Source organism: Leptonychotes weddellii, chromosome 5 (genome assembly GCF_054177405.1).
Source record: "Leptonychotes weddellii isolate Sample4059 chromosome 5, ASM5417740v2, whole genome shotgun sequence".
Classification (NCBI taxonomy): domain Eukaryota; kingdom Metazoa; phylum Chordata; class Mammalia; order Carnivora; family Phocidae; genus Leptonychotes; species Leptonychotes weddellii.
Window position 1 is genome coordinate 5,985,848 of NC_138373.1, and position 16,539 is coordinate 6,002,386.

Below are 16,539 nucleotides of genomic sequence, written 5' to 3' on the forward strand. Positions count from 1 at the left end.
CTGATGTCAGGGTCATGGGATCGAGCCCCACAGCAGGAGACTCTGCTCAGTGCAGAGCCTGCTTTAGATTCTCTCTCTCCCCCTCTGCCCCTACGCCCCCCATCTCTCTCGCTAAAATAAATAAATCTTTTTTTATTTAAAAAAAAAATTTTTTTTTTTTAGATTTTATTTATTTGAGAGAGAGAGACAGAGATAGTGAGAGAGAGCACAAATGGGGAGGAGAGGGAGAAGCAGGCTCCCCACAGAGCAGGGAGCCCGATGCGGGACTCGATCCCAGAATGCTGGGATCATGACCTGAGCCGAAGGCAGATGCCCAACCGACCGAGCCACCCATGCGCCCTAAAATAAATAAATCTTAAAAAAACAGTGTACTTTGCACCCCTGTGCTGTTCCCCGCCCCCCGCTGACTTAAGGAAGTGGGACCATGAGGTCCGCCACGCCTCCTCACCCCGACACGCACCACGTGGGCTGGCCACCACGCAGCGGGGGTTCGAGGGTTGGCTGGAACCACGGAAGGGCCAGCGGGGCCGCTTTCCCAAATCCGGGGCTGTCGCGGTCATTACTGGTATACTGGCTACAGAGGGTGCCAGAGGGGTCAACACCGAGGGAGGTCAGACCCAGAGAAGTACACGGAAAAAAAAAAAAACAAGCACAAGACCCTCGCGGTACGGGGCCTTCATCCGGGGCCTGCCTTTTGCCCACGGCCGTCGGACTCCGCCTCCGGAAGTGCCACTGAGAAGCGCCGGCCTCCGAGCGGGCTAGAGCGACCCCGGAAAGCCTGGGGCTGCTCCTAGAGCGAGGGTGTCCGCGACGGGACGGCCGCTTGGCTTGCTCCTCCACTCGGGTGAGTGCCTGGCAGCCGTTCTGGGGTCGCGGTGGGCGTCGCCGTTAGTTTAGGCTCCCGGGAAGGAGGGGGAGGCGCCCGGTTCCGGCCGACGGCGATTTCGTCCCCAGGAGCGCTCAGGGGCCGGGGTGCGAGGGCCTGTTTCTCCTCAGTCAGGGTTCACCCTGACGCCCGGCGGACTGAGGGCCTCGCCGCCGGGGCCCGGTGACCGTGCCCTGGTGCGAGCTGGGTCTCTGTGGCCCGCCTTGCTCTTCGGGGAGCGCGTGTTCACCTAACAGGGAAGTGGGAGGAGGGCAGCGCCGGGCGAGGCCTTCCGAGGGCAGGGCGCCAGGGCCGTTTCTGGGGTTGTGGAAACGGGACGGAGCCCTGTGGCGTCCTTGGGTTTGAAGGACACGAGCCAAACCTGTTTGAGTCTCAGCTCCTCCCTGGATCACTGTCAGGGCCGTGGGAAGCGGCCTGCCCACCTCGTCTGCGTTGGTGAAGGGTCTGACCCCCACCCTCTCCCCCCACCAGGTGGGAATTTTGTCATTAGGCAAGCCTATTTAGGAATTCAAAGTGGGCAGAGTGTTTGCCAAGTAATTCCTCGGGAGCCGGCCTTAAAAAAAAAAAAAAAAGGTAATCATAACTAGCATGTTTCTCTGGGTACAAACTTGACCCTTGAAAGAAGTCTGTACATTTCAAATATTTTTTTTTAAGATTCTATTTATTTATTTATTTGACAGAGAGAGACACAGCGAGAGAGGGAACACAAGCAGGGGGAGTGGGAGAGGGAGAAGCAGGCTTCCTGCCAAGCAGGGAGCCCGTTGCGGGGCTCGATCCCAGGACCCTGGGACCATGACCTGAGCCGAAGGCAGACGCTTAACGACTCAGCCCCCCAGGCGCCCCTATACATTTGAAATATTTTAAACTTTCCTCAGAAATCTTTAAGTTGTGCTTTCTTGATTTTTGTTTTTCTTGAAATACCACAAATTCTGAATTAGTGGAGTTTAAAGCTGCACACTTGGACCATATGATTTGGTTCTTAAATATTTGAAACTGAATAATTTCCATTTTTCTTTCTGTTGTTTTATTAAGGTGGTTGGTTATTATTAGCTGTTTTTATCGAGTACCTGCAGTATGTAAGATACTTTGCTAAGTCCTGAGGATGTAAAATAATGGGCTGGCTTAACTTAGTGCAATAAATTCTCGCAATCTCACCCGGCAGTGATGGTCCTTGTCCTCCAGAACAGGGATGGAGGAACTATCCGCCCAGGAAGCAGCAGGATCACCAGCTGTCCAGTTTCAGTCTTTGGAGAGCCTGTCTGAGGGTCTGTCCCCAGAGCCTCCGTTCGTGCAGGACACCGACATGGAACAGGAGCTCAGTGGGGGTAAGGCCAAGAGAGCACTTAAATCCAAGAGAACGGGGGTGCAGTGGGGCTCCTGGGCCTGGTATGAGAGAGGCCGGGAACTTCAATAAGAAGATGGCCCCTAGGGGAGGTCTGGAAGGGAGGGTCAGATGTGACTCAGTTCAGTCCTGGCCTTGGGCTCTTCTGTTAAGGACAGCCCATCTTTCTTTAATAGGCAGAGTGGTGGTCATTCACTCTGCTTTGGCTTCTTTTCATTCATACAACCTTCACTTTATCCTGGTTTCACATCCAGAACAATTTCTAAGATACGCTGCTTTTGCTGCATCTCACAATCCTTGCCTCGCTCTTACTTCCTCTTAGATTTAGGGCCCTTCTCTCCCCCTGTTCCCTTCACTTAGTGTCTTCCCTCCTTGATGACTTTGCGAGCTCTGCCACCTGCCGTTCTGTTGCAGCTGCAGTGTTTGTGACTAATCTAATTTTGGCCAAAAAAGCAACCATTTAATTCCTTGGTCGAGCACAACGCCTGTACGAGCGTATACATATCACATATTGACTCAGCAGTAACATCTTTATGTATCGTATAGATAGGTTGACATGTCTCGTACTTTTTTTGTTTTGTAAGAACCTTGTTTTAAGTTGCTGTGGCCAACTGCAGTGCCTGAAATAACTTATGTGTCAGCAACACCAGTTGAGTGCCATGCTGTGTAGAGTGCTGTGGGGTGTTGTGGGAGTGTGGAAAAGGTTGTGAGGAAACAGATGACCATTCCTTATTCTTGGGAGCCTTACACAATGGTTGCAGAGACAGTGCCCTTTCACATGAAGGCTTACTGAAATTTACAGAACAGTGTCTGGGAAAGCATCAGAAGTCAACTAAATAGTCATTGCCCTGGACAAGTCACTGCAAGTCTTTATGCTTTGCTTTGCCCATCTGCAAAACAGGTGTAGTGCTTACCCTCCTGTTAGAGGAATGTCCTGTCATGAGAATAAAGTGAAATACGAGATTTTATAAGAAAATCCTGAATCACGGGTCTAAACATGGGTAAAGAGGGCATGCTGATGCTGAGAAGGAGCAGAGTAGATGCACTCAGTACCTGATAAACGTTCATTGGTTTTACTAGAATGTTGATGTGAAGAAGGGTCCCACTGACTCCCTCTTCTGTCAGGGAGCCCTGGGGAAGGGTTGCTCTCACTCTTGGCTCCTCTCTCCTCCCTCAGCTCCACCTGTTCCCCAGGTGCCTGCTCTTCCCCATGAGGGAAGCCCAGGAGACCAGGCAGCTACGCTCCTGACAGCCAGGTACCAGGTGAGCTGAGGAACCCTCTTTTTTCCTCAGGGACTGTTGCTACTGATCGAGTGTGGCCCTTCCCTCATCCCATCCGTAAACCCTGCTGCGAATTTTTTTCAATAGCAGACCCCAGTTTGGGAATTGATCCTCTTCAGAGACCTGGACTTCACAGAAACCACCTTCCCATTTCCCCACCTCCACCAGTAAACACTGTTCCTTCTTTATCCCTGGTGCTGTGATGGGCGTTTATTAGATGTTAAAGGTTATGGAACTTATTCCCTAGTTTCTAGTCTGTTTTCCCTCCTCCCCAGCTTTGCTACACACTGGACACCCTCGACACCCTCTCTGTGTCATCTCCTTTTTTCTGGCCACGATGCTATAGTGGCCTCATTCCCCAGAGCAGCCAGGCTGTGTTATTTCAGGAGTTTGTGACATTCGAGGATGTGGCTGTGCACCTTACTCGAGAGGAATGGGGATGCCTGGACCCTGTTCAGAGGGATCTCTACAGAGAAGTGATGTTAGAGAATTATGGGAACGTGGTCTCACTGGGTAAGGACTTTCTTATTATTCAGTTTACCTATTAGGATTTCTTTACTTCCTTGTTTCTGAGGAGGTGCGAGGTCTCTGAGAAAGTAGAGATTGGTTCAGATTCCAGGTCTTAGAACCTCTGAATCCTCCATCTTCAAGGTCATTTCCTCTGGGAGTGGGTTTTCTTGGGGGGGAGGGTGAGTTCAAGAGGAGACATTTTACTCCTTATCTTTAATTAACGATTCCTGCTTTCGTGGGGCATCTGTTTCCTGTTAGAAAAGGGAAACTTGCTTGTGCTTTGCCTAAGTTCTCACCTTCTCTATCTTTTCCTTTTTTATGAGAGGGACTTTAGAGCCTCCCAATCCACAACCAGACAGTTCCTTCCTGGTAATTCAGTGCCCCTGTATCTGAAAGTTTTCCATTTTTCTTGGAAGAAGAAATCCTTTTTTTAAAGATAGGCTGAAATCCTTGTTGAATGATCCCTCACCTCTTAACATTCCTAAATTCATCTCCAAGAGGCAGAGTTCGAGAGACTTCATTTAAAGACATGACTCACTGCAAGTCTATTTCAGTGAGTCATCCAGATGGTAGTCCTAAGTAACCTCACCCAGAGCAGCAGAAGTTTCAGCTTTAAACCGAGTCTCTCCTTTGTTGTTTGGGTGGTACAGCGGGCTGCCGGGATTAGGCACCCGGTAGTGCTCTAGAGCAGCATCAACGGGGCTGTTGGCAGCCCCCTTGATGTGAGCATTGCTCCTTTTCCTCTTTTTTTTGCCAGTCTCTACTTCTGCTTTTTTTTGTTTGTTTGTTTTTAATCTTTTGTATGTATGTATTTAATCATGCTTTTTTTTTCCTCTCTCTTTTTTTTTTTTTTTGGCTTTGCCTATGCTGGTGGCATCCAGGGTGTTCCTTTGTCTCCTTGATTATGCTCAGGATTAAAGAAGGCTTTTTACCTGTGGGGAGGCAGCCTGCCCACTGGGAAGGTTTTTAGTGTGTTTCCCATTCCTGGCTCTTTGATCTTTGTAGGCATACTTCTCCGCCTTCCTACCACCCGGATTCATAGTGTGAATTCCTGCCCGGCCCTGAGTCATACCCAGGCAAGTGCTTTCTCTGGAGAAACACTTGCAGTTCTTTCAGCAGGAATCTCCAAGAGATGGCCCAAGTATCGGCTTCCCATCGATATTGCTCGTCCCCGCTCGGAAACTCCTTTTCCACGATTGTAAGATATTACACTTGATTGATGCTCTCAGGATGCCACCACTGTGTAAAATTGCAGCTCCTCAGATGACCTTTGTTAAATTTCGGAAGGGCCAAGGAGGCCCTCCATTGCAGCCGGATGAATTTTGAACCTGAGTTCTGAGTTCATTCATAAGCCACGGTTGGTGGTCATCTACTTGTGTTCTGAGAAACCACAAAGTTCAACTCCAGCTCCTCATTATGATCTTTTCATGTTATTTTAGAATGTGGAACATATGCTGTGCACCTCTCTTTTCTCTAGTGAATATGACCAGCCCCTTCTGTTGTCTGACTTTTCTGTGACCCCTGGGCTTTCCTCATGTTTAACACTCTAGTCTTCTCCTTTAAGTCCGCATGGCCCCCTCCAAGGCCCTGACTTTGTCCCCTTTATTCTTTGTGGTACTATACAGATTGATGCATTTAAATGACTTTTCCTGATCAAGTGTTCCTTAGCTCTGTCCTTGATGGATGGGAAATGGGAGGGCAAGAGTTGAATTTCTTTATTTCAGGGTATCAAATTGAATGTATATTTAACAACTTTGTAAACTGTAAAGTGATGTAATTGTAAACTGCTGTTAATTTTATCTAATAATTACATAATTTCCAACAGTTAATCTGTCTACTTTTTGGAGTAAACAAACTTCTTAGCACTTGAGTCAGCCTAATAGCACAGCGTGCCATTAGACTGAATTTTATCCCATTTCCTGTGTCATCTCTGCACAAGTACAGGACACTCATGCACACGCACACATACTGGCTACAAATGCATACAACAGACCCTTCTGTTCACCTTGCTTTTGTGACCACGTCAGCAGCATTTTTAGTTCATTATTTTTTACAGTTCTCAGGAAATCATTCTCATATTTGTGGGCTCAGCAGACTCCACCTGAAATGTAAGTTTATACACCTAATTAGCTTAATGTTTGGTGTTGTAAAATATGGACTTAGCAGCCCCACTGTCAAGTTCACATCTTTTCCCCACGGGAGTAGCTCAGTTGTCACAGACATCAAAACTTTGTTCCTTTGGGTAAGTGCTTTTACTATATAGTAGTAAACATACAGAGTATGAACAGCTGAATAAAAGAATAAAAAAGTAAGTAAAAAGTCATATTTTTCATTAACATATCTAAAAAGAAGCATGTTCTGTTGACAGCGAGTGAATTACTGGCTTGAGGGTCATACCCAACGGGAAGTTATCTGTGACTTAGTGCCGGAGATTAAGACCAGGAAAGTGGTCTGGATTGCATTTCATACAGGGTCAGTGTGGCAGGTGCCCTATTAGATGACATCATTAGAAACATGCCTATCAGAATTCTGGTTGTTAAGTAAGTTGATAAATCAGGAAATGTTTGGCACATACCCTTTGGTTTTTGAAATTGATGTCATGAGGACAAAAATTATTTTGTATAGAATGTCTTTTACTACCATGGCTATTTACTATTTATTGAGGAGCCAGTGTGTTACGAGGTACTATACATATCTCATTTAGTACTTGCCATAACCCTGTGAGCAAATGTTATTTTATTTTATACCTGAGGAAACAGGCTCAAAAGTTAAGTGATCCACTCAGGGTCAGAACTAGGCATAGGGCTCAGATCTGAATCTGAAGCTCATGTTCTTTTTCATTGTTTTGCCCCTTAGGACAATTAGTCCAACCACATATGGTGTTTTGAGCTTTTGTTTTTTAAAGATTTATCCATCTAATTCTTTAGAGAGAGAGAGTGGTGGGGAGGAGCAGAGGGAGAGAAGGTCCCAAGCGGCCTCCGTGCTGAGTGCAGAGCCCGACATGGGGCTTGATCTCACGACCCTAAGGTCACCACCCTGAGATCACAATCTGAGACAAAACTGAGTCAGATGCTCAACCAACTGTGCCACCCAGGGACCTCACATGTGGTTGTTTTATATTCTTACGGCTTTATACTCTGATGACAATCAGAAAAAGCCATGAAAAATTGGACAGATGGGCATTAGGTTGTACAGTTTGGGAGCAGAAAGAACATGCATTCAAGAAGAAATAAAATTGTGTAGGAATACAGTCCATTAAAATAGGTATCTAGGGGCGCCTGGGTGGCTCAGTCGGTTAAACAGCTGTTTTTGGCTCAGGTCATGATCCCAGGGTCATAGGATCGAGCCCTGTGTCATGCTCCCTGCTCAGTAGGAAGCCTGCTTCTCTCTCTGCCCCTCCCTCCTGCTCTGCTCTCTCTCACTATCTCTCTCAAATAAATAAATAAAAAAAAATAGGTATCTACATAAGAACAGTATTACTAAGGAGAGCTTTCTTTTGTCTATTAAGGACGAAGAAGAAGGGCATAAAGCTTCCAGGTGGCTAAAATCTTAGCATAACTGGTATAAGCAAAAAAACAAATAATGAGGTGAATTTTAAATGTTATTTTTAAAGACCAGATTAAGTTAAAAATAAAGCTAATTGGAGAACTGTCAAGGTTTAAATTTAAAAAATTAAAAGGTTTTGGGGCGCCTGGGTGGCTCAGTTGTTAAGCATCTGCCTTCGGCTCAGGTCATGATCCCAGGGTCCTGGAATCAGGCCCCGTGTTGGGCTCCCTGCTCAGCAGGAAGCCTGCTTCTCCCTCTTTCATTCCCCCTGCTTGTGTTCCTGCTCTTGTTATCTCTCTCTGTCAAATAAATAAAATCTTTAAAAAAATAATAAAATAAAAGGTTTTAATAAAAGATTAAATAATTTTAGATAGGAAAAATTAATTGCAAATGCATATTTTGAAAGCATAGAGTTCTGACTTTAAAATTTAGGAAAGGGGCTCCTGGGTGGCTCAGTCGTTAAGTGTCTGCCTTTGACTCAGGTCATGATCCCAGGGTCCTGGGATCGAGTCCCACATCGGGCTCCCTGCCCGGCGGGAGGCCTGTTTCTTTCTCTCCCACTCCCCCTGCTTGTGTTTCTGCTCTCGCTATCTCTGTCTCTGTCAAATAAATAAATAAAATCTTTAAGAAAAAATAAAAAATAAAAAAATAATAAAATTTAGGAAAAAGGCATTCAGGCCAATGGCAAGAGAACCTGCCTTAATGCTTCCTGTGACCCTTAGAATGTTAGACTAGAAAGAATATAAACTGTGGAATCAGACTTGGGTTCATCTTACCAACTGTCTACACTGAGCAGATTATTTAAACTGATACTTATTTTCTTCAACTATAAAACATGAAAAATAATGTCTACCTTTCTGGGTTTATGCCAAGGATTAAATTAGATTAAATTATGTTGTGAGTGTAAGTACCTGGCTCATGGTAGTTACTTAAATGCTTTTTTGGAAAGGACTGCAGGTGATAAGAGCTATAGATCAGATTTAAAAAAAAAATTTTTTTTTAAATTTTTTAAGTAGGCTCCACACTCAGCATGGAGCCCAACACAGTGAAAGAGTTTGGATTTTTATTTTAAAGAGACTTTCATTTCTTTGACACTTAAGTGATCTTTTAGTTTGCTTTTAACTAGAACATCCATGACTCCAAATATGTTGGATCCTGGCTATCCATGTATTACTCTATAATCACTATTTCTCTGTTCTTTTTTTTTTTTGAGAGAGAACACGAGCGGAGTTGGTGGGGGGGGGGAACAGAGGGAGAAACAGACTCCCCACTGAGCAGGGAATCCGAGGTGGGGCTCAATCTCAGGACTCCAGGATCATGACCTGACCCGAAGGCAGACGCTTAACCAACGGAGCCACCCAGGCGCCCCTCTCTGTTCTTTTTTATTTATTGTCACCTTTTACTCCATTGTCGGTATGTTGATCTGCTGTTGTCTTTCTGTACATATGTTGGAGGAAGGGACAGATTTCAACACAATCATTATTTTTTACTAGCAGATTATGTGAAAGCCAGGTTCTGAAAGACTGGGTTTGAGCCCTGGCTTTGCTAGTTATTGTGAACTTGGGCGAGTTATTTAAACTGTCAGTCTTAGTTTTCTTATTTGTAAAATGGGTACAGCGGTAGTTTCTACTTCATAAAGTTATGATGAGTATTAAATTAGTGAAAATTTTTAAAGTTCTTGGTGTGGTACTTTGCACCTACCAAATGTGCAGTAAACCTTAGCTTAATATTTTAATGGTATTGATGATATAGATGACTTTTAAATCTGTATTTTGAACCCTGTTCTCTCATCAAAACTAGTCTTTTTTTTTTTTTTTAAAGATTTATTTGTCAAAGAGAGCACAAGCAGGGGGAATGGTGGGCAGAGGGAGAAGCAGCCTCCCCACTGAGCAAGGAGTCTGATGTAGGACTCGATCCCAGGACCCCGGGATCATGACCTGAGACGAAGGCAGACGCTTAACCGACTGAGCCACCCAGGTGCCCCCAGAACTGTAGTATTTTATCTCTAACTGCCTACTAGACATTTTCTCTTATTCCTGACTGCATTAACTTAAACACAATCTAAAGTCAAACCCTTCTTTCCACATGGAGACGGTCTTTTTTGTTGTGTATAGGTGATGTGGGTATAGATATAGAATAAATAAGCAACATTTGCTTCAGTTATCAAATACTTAGAAACACTTTGATATCTGAGCTAAAAGTTACAGATTCTGTTATCAGAATTCTGAGCAGAATATTTGCTGCTTCATGCCATGCTTTTTTTTTTTAAACTTGAAAACTATTTCATTTGACATGGAGGACCTCAACTAAAGCGTCCAAAGGAGGGGAATAGACTATTAATGCCCAGCAGGAATTCAGGAACACAGTAAATGCCTTTCTTTTATCTGTTCTGTATCTTCCTGTTCATAGGTTCTCACATGGAATCCCAAGAGGACAGCTGTTGGTTTGTCATATTTTACAGGCCTAGTGCCTTTTAATAAACTGGTTATGTGTTATATGTTGATGCTAGGACACAAAATTGGCACTCATTAAGTAGCTCTTAAGTAAATAAATCAAAAGAAGTACAAGATATAAGATACATGGTCCCTGCTAGTAAGAGTTTATAAATGAAGTAGGGATGATAATTCCTGAAGCCAGTTAAATAAAAATCTATAAACTCCATTATATAGTGACATGTCAGGATAAGAGGAACAAATAATAAATTGTGTAGACATTCAGTAAGTGGAGGAAAAGGCTTTTGGAGTTGACGGGCTTGAGCTAGCCCTTGTATGTGTGCTACTAGAAGATTTCTGGTCTGAAGACGTATAAAAACTTCCCCTTTGATACTATAATAGTTCTGCCCCCCTCAGGATCAGACTGCTTCTTGCTTTTGCTTTAAAAGAGATTAGATTCTAGCAGTCCATTATGTAAGCCAAGAAAGACCATTTTTATGTGAAGGTGCACTTTCATTGAACTTGGCTCTCTCTATCGTATTATAGTTAGTTGTTTATATCTGTCTCTACATAGTTTCCATATGGGAGGCACCCCGTAGATGTTTGTTGAATAAACAAGAGTGTAAGCTCCTAATGGGTAAGAATGTGTTATTTTTTGTTTCCTCATGTTCACTGAAGCGAATTGAGATTGGTGAAGTTTCTTGAGATTGGTTCTTGGAAAATCAGTCCTCACTGATTCTGTTGCTGCAGTTTAGCTCACCACACAACAGGTGCTTGAGTATTCACCTTCCTCCAGGCCAGCGAAGTTATATTTTGATGACTTCCCTTTTGACCTGGTCTAGTACTTGTAGACCAGGTCGAATACAAAGATTGATCTATAGGCAACAGCTGAAGAGTGAAAATGATCACTTCTGTGAAGACAGGTACACACTCATGCACCAATTCCCTTGTCTGAGTAATGTTTAAATGAATACTTCTCCCAAAGTCATCAACTTGCCCCGTAACACACCTCTTCCTGGAGCACAAGTAGGAGCTCCCTGTAGAAGATCTTTGCCCTTCTTACTCTCCAGGCCTTCCCTAATGTCTTCTAAGAATTTACTTTCTCTCTCCATTAACTGTTAGTTAAGAGAAAAAGTGTCTTTGTGTAGTGTCTGGGGATAAATCTCCACATCCCATTTCCTTCTCTGTGAGCAGGATTTCCAATTTCCAAGCCTGATGGGATCTCCCAGCGGGAACAAGATCTACAGGTCTTTGATCTGGAAACTAAGAATAGAGAAGTCTTAAGAGATGACTGCTCAGGTGAGTAAGGTAGAATCAATCAGATGGAATTAGTAGGGAAGTAAGAGTCAAGTTGTTGAGCCAAATTGTAGCTGCTTTGGCAGTCAGAATGAAGAGCTCGGTCTATATACTAGATGGCGAGCTCCTTCCTTTTCCCTTCAGTTTTGATGAATTCTTTGCATTTACTTTATCCCTTATCCACAAGTTGTACTGGGTCCCTGTTCAAGTTGCTTATCTATAATTCTTTTGAACTACTTCCCTATTACCTGCTTTGAAACACCTTAATTGGTTATCTTCTTTGCCAAAAACGTCCTCTGTTTCTACCACACCCTGAACCATTTGTATATTACCTCACTGCTCCTATTCATGCCCTTGTATCTGCTGTTGAGATTTTGTGCCTGTGCTTCAGAGTAAATAAACTCTCATTTTAGTAGATTCTAGATTAGTTTTCTCCTCTCTGAGGTTTTTTTTTTCCCCCTAAGCACAGGGTACAGATTACATTTGCATTTTCTATTTATATATTGAATCAGATGGAGAGACAAGAGAAGAGAACAAGCTGTTGATTCCTAAGCAGGAAATTTTGGAAGAAGTACATTCATACAAAGTGAGAGTAGGAAGACTCAAAAAGGATATTGCCCAAGTTCCTGGGACTAGAGAAGTGTCTAAACCTGAGGACAGATTAGAAAGGCTTCAGGAAATCCTAAGGAAATTTCTCTTCCTGGAGAGAGAGTTTAGGCAGATAACAATCAGCAAGAAAGCCTTCACCAGTGACAGTGAATGTAATGAACCTGAAAAAAGCTTCAGTCCGGACTCTACCCTTGATACAGATCAGAGAGTTCTTAGAATACAGAATATTGATGATACTGATAAGTATGACATGGGTGTGAACCAGAATTCAGCTGCTGGTAAACAAGAACAAATAAATCTCATACAGGATGTTCAGAGTAGTGAATATAAGGAAAGCTTAATGGATCTCTCCCACCTTAGTAAATGTGACAGCATTCCTGCCACAGAGAAATCCTATAAATGTGATGCATGTGAGAAAGTCTTCCATCAGAGCTCTGCCCTTTCTAGACATCAGAGAATTCATACTAGAGAGAAACCCTACAAATGTAAAGAATGTGAAAAATCTTTCAGTCAGAGTTCAAGTCTTAGTCGACATAAAAGAATACACAGTAGAGAAAAACCCTATAAATGTGAAGCATCTGATAAATCCTGTGAAGCATCTGATAAATCCTGTAGTCAGAGCTCAGACATAACTCCACATAAGAGGATTCACACTAGAGCAAAGTCTTATAAATGTAGTAATTGTGAAAGGGTTTTCAGTCGCAGTGTACATCTTACTCAACATCAGAAGATTCACAGAGAGATGCCCTGTAAGTGTACTGTATGTGGCAGTGACTTCCATCATACCTCACACCTTGCCGAACATCAGAAAGTCCACTGTGAAGAGAAAGCCTATGAATACAATGATTGTGGGTTGACCTTTATGAAACATCAAGGAATTCATCTCAGAGAAAAGCCCTATACGTGTAATGAATGTGGAAAGGACTTCAGATTGAATTCCCATCTTATTCAGCATCAAAGAATTCACACAGGAGAGAAACCACATGAATGTAATGAGTGTGGAAAAGCTTTTGGTCAAACTTCATGCCTTATTCAGCATCACAAAATTCATGGGAAAGAGAAGTCCTATGAGTGTAATGATTATGAGGAAAGTTTCAATCATAGCTCAGATCTTGTTCTTCAGCAAGAAGTCCTCACCAGAGAAAAAGCCTTTGATTGTGATGCATGGGAAAAGAACCTCAGTCAGACAGCACACCTTGGTCAACATCAAAGAATTCATACCAAAGAGAAACCTTATGAATGTGACGAACGTGGGGAGACATTTAGTCAAATTCAGACCTCATTCAACATCTGAGAGTTCACACCAGGGAGAAATTATATATGTACTGAAGGTGGTGAAGCCTTCAGTCATAGCTCAACCTTATTCAGCATCAGAGAATCTACACCAGAGAGAAACTCTCTGAATGTGATGAATGTAGGAAAACTATTTGTCAGTGTTAAACTTCATCGACATCTGCGAACCCATACCAATGAGAAAATCTATGAATACATTGAATGTGGTAAATGCTTCATGCTATTTTCATACCTTAGTCACCATTGGAGAATTCTTACTGGAATAAAATTCCATCACTGTAATAAATGTGAAATAGCCTTCAGTCAAAGAAACTACCTTGTTCAGCATCAAATTCATTCCATGCAGAAAGCCTATGAATGTAATAAGCATGTATACGCATGGGAGGATTCAGTCATATTCCACCCCTTTTTCAACGTCAAAGAATCCGTGCCCAGGAGAAGCCATTCAAGTGTAGCAAAGGTGACAAATCTTTCAGTGGGAGTTCAAGTCTTTTTCATCATTAGAATCTCCACACCAGACCAGAATCTGATACAATGCAAATGGAAAAAATGTACCTCTACATTTCAGGCTTTACTCAACATCAAAATACTGGAGAGAAATTTTTATATAAAATTGTTAGCCCTGATTTTTTCATTGCAGAAGAAGATAGTCTGAGGAGTGACTTGGTGAATGCAATGCTGTTTCCTCATGGTATTCTTTTATTTAATAGGTGGTGTAGGTAGGTATATAAACTTTATTTATGGAGCTCATTTAAACTATTTTTTAAAATATGGCCTATGAACATTTTTATTTTTCCTGAAATTTGGTTCCTGTTACAGCTTCTCTAAGATATTGTTAATACACCCATGTAAAAACATAATTAACTTCTGGAAAGTAGCTCATTTAGATTTTTCTGCTGTTCTCAGCCCAAGTTCTCTCCAAAACAGACTCTTAGGTCTGCTGTTTTCTGAGCATCCTACTTTCCTGTTGCTTTCCAGCCACAACACTTGGATTCCTGTTAATTTCTCCATTTTCTTAGTACCTTCAAATGATGGTTTTCTAGTTTTAAGCTTCTCACCAGCAGGTTTGCCATCCCTACTTGATGTTCGTGTTCTGGTGTCTTCTTTCCTAAAGTGAAGCATCTACCTTTAAAAAGAATTGGATTTCCACATCCTGTCCATCCATGAGTTTGAAGGATTCCATCTCTACTGCGTTTGTGGCAGGCAGCTAAACATTTTCAAATGACACCCCACCCAATAGCTGTCTTGTCTGCATCCCACAGCCCTCTAAAAGAGATAAGGACGTCAGGGAGCCAACAAGACTCCTGATGGTCTAGCTACATTCATTCAGCGCCTGTTCTGCATGTCAGAGTTTAGAATTATTTTATATACTTCCTGTTGAAGGACAGCAAAATGCTCAGGTCTGCTTTTGATAGGGCAAAATATAAAGAACATACACAGAAAAGTCAGAGAACTTCATAAGGGAATGCAGCTTTTCAAAAAAGATACTGCTGTTCTTCTGTAATCTCTCTGGAGAGAGTATTTTAAGAGAGTGGCAGGTCTTCCTGGTAAAATTTTAACTACTACGATTGCTTCTTTATCTGTTTGGATTTTTGCCCCCCCTCTCCCATCAATCCAGGACAGTATTTGAAGTGTGGGGGCTTTGTGTATAATTGTTTATTCGTCATCGCATTTTCTGTATTTTACAAGAGTCTACAGGCCATATAAAAGAACTTGGTTTTTTGATTGATAAAAGTGATCACAGATGTCAGGATGTCCAGAGTTCAGGGTCACTGTAAACACCTAGCCAAGAATTCATGATTCTTTAGATGTTGTCAAAGCATTTTATTATATTTTTCCATCTTAAGTTTCATAATATTTTGTGAATAAGACAGGTGTTAACTTAAAATTCTTATTGTCATTCCAGCAAGTGAGGCCTTCGTAGTTCAGATGTTATAATATTCACTAGGGATTCTCAACAAATATATAACAATTTACTGCTTATTCTGTAATCCTCTTATGGCTAAGCTCTAAGATAGTTCTACCACCGTATTTTGCCTCTTAGCCATCAGCAAGCATAGGATCTTATCAGGGCAAAGTAGAGATCTAAATGAATTGATTTAAATGTAAAAGCAAATGAAAAATGCATGTTTTTTTTCCATTGTTTATGAATGTGTATGCCCTTATGTACAGAGACCAATGGTCACTTCTGGTGATTATGAAACAGATTAATCCCTAAATAGCAGAATATGTAAAAATCACATGTATGCATTTGGTTTAGGAATGTGCTTTTGTACTTCCACTTGAATAAAGGTGTGTTTGATACTCAGAATCTGTTTCAAAAAATATCTAAAGGCCTCAGCCAGAAGCATTTGGAAATCTTGGAATCACCTTCCTGGCTGCGACTCAGTTCCTTCCAGAAACCTGCTTCACAACAGGAGTGGATCAGTCTCCTTCACACTGATATAAAGCTTGCTCTTCCACAGACTTGGGGAACAAAGTCTGAATGTTTAGGGTTTTAAGGATTATTCAATTGGGATGTTGTTGGCACATAAATAGTTTGAGGTTTCAGTAGGACTAGGCAGAATGGTGTTTTTTTTTTTTTAATAAGTAAAACACATTTTAAAAAATGAGAAACCAAAATAATCCTGGAGGACAATTGTCTCTTTAAACTTCCAATATTTAATCAGTCCAATATAATGTGAGTTTGTGTTTTTAGTGTTTTAATCTTGAAGATTAAAGGGGAGGGAAGAGAAGAAATCTAATAGTTGAGGTACACCAAATATCCACCTACCTACATGCATATGTATGTTCATATTCAAACTTAATCCTCACACCTCTGCAAGGGAACTAGCTCCGTTTTACAGAGGAACTGAGGTGTAGAGAGGTTGAAGAATCTGTTAGGGTCACTCAGCAAGTTAATGGCTCAAGTCCGGCCTGACTCCCAGGCTTTCCATCATCATGATGTTGATATTAGACACATCCCAGAACCCAGAGAAGTTTTCTTTGATAGCTCTTCATTCCCTGTTACATCCTCAGTGGTTGACTATTACCAGTTTGCAATTAATCTGAATGCTCCCAGAGCTGTCTGGGGTACTAGGAGAAGATATCCCAGTATCTTTTGGGAGCTAATCAGAGATCCTGCTCCCTGAAACAGGCTTAGATGATTTTGACAATGACATGCCACAGGTCAGAGCTCCCAAATTCTTAACTCTTGTCAAGCTATCCCAGCTCCCATTACTAGATTTACATTTCCATTTCTCAATGCCCAGAATGTGCTTTTTCCCTGCTAACTGGAACTTGCTGATTGATGGACATGTATTAGATTTCCTGTCACTTCTGACTAAATTACAGCATTGGAGCAA

At 42.3% G+C, this 16,539-nt stretch overlaps 1 protein-coding gene across 8 annotated transcripts; it reads left to right on the top strand.

The window, feature by feature from the left end:
• Positions 1 to 480: 480 nt before the first annotated feature.
• Positions 481 to 15,506, top strand: ZNF655 (zinc finger protein 655). 8 transcript variants are annotated; one of them, XM_081819358.1, is made up of 6 exons: positions 481 to 844; positions 2,049 to 2,211; positions 3,406 to 3,491; positions 3,896 to 4,022; positions 11,192 to 11,296; positions 14,260 to 15,506. In XM_081819358.1, the coding sequence occupies exons 2-6, from the start codon at positions 2,076 to 2,078 to the stop codon at positions 14,310 to 14,312; spliced, it is 507 nt and encodes a 168-aa protein (XP_081675484.1). In that variant the 5' UTR covers positions 481 to 844; positions 2,049 to 2,075; the 3' UTR covers positions 14,313 to 15,506. The 8 variants fall into 8 exon arrangements, with proteins under 8 accessions (XP_081675484.1, XP_081675485.1, XP_081675482.1 ...); XM_081819353.1 differs by having other exon boundaries at positions 487 to 844; positions 11,806 to 15,506; XM_081819354.1 differs by having other exon boundaries at positions 487 to 844; positions 2,069 to 2,211; positions 11,806 to 15,506.
• The last annotated feature ends 1,033 nt before the right edge of the window (positions 15,507 to 16,539 follow it).

Coding starts and splice junctions, on each gene's coding strand:
- ZNF655 (XM_081819353.1), top strand. CDS start 2,076: ATGGAGGAACTATCCGCCCAGGAAGCAGCAGGATCACCAGCTGTCCAG. Junction 3,492..3,895: donor TCCTGACAGCCAGGTACCAG/GTGAGCTGAGGA, acceptor GTGTTATTTCAG/GAGTTTGTGACATTCGAGGA. Junction 11,297..11,805: donor CTTAAGAGATGACTGCTCAG/GTGAGTAAGGTA, acceptor ATATTGAATCAG/ATGGAGAGACAAGAGAAGAG.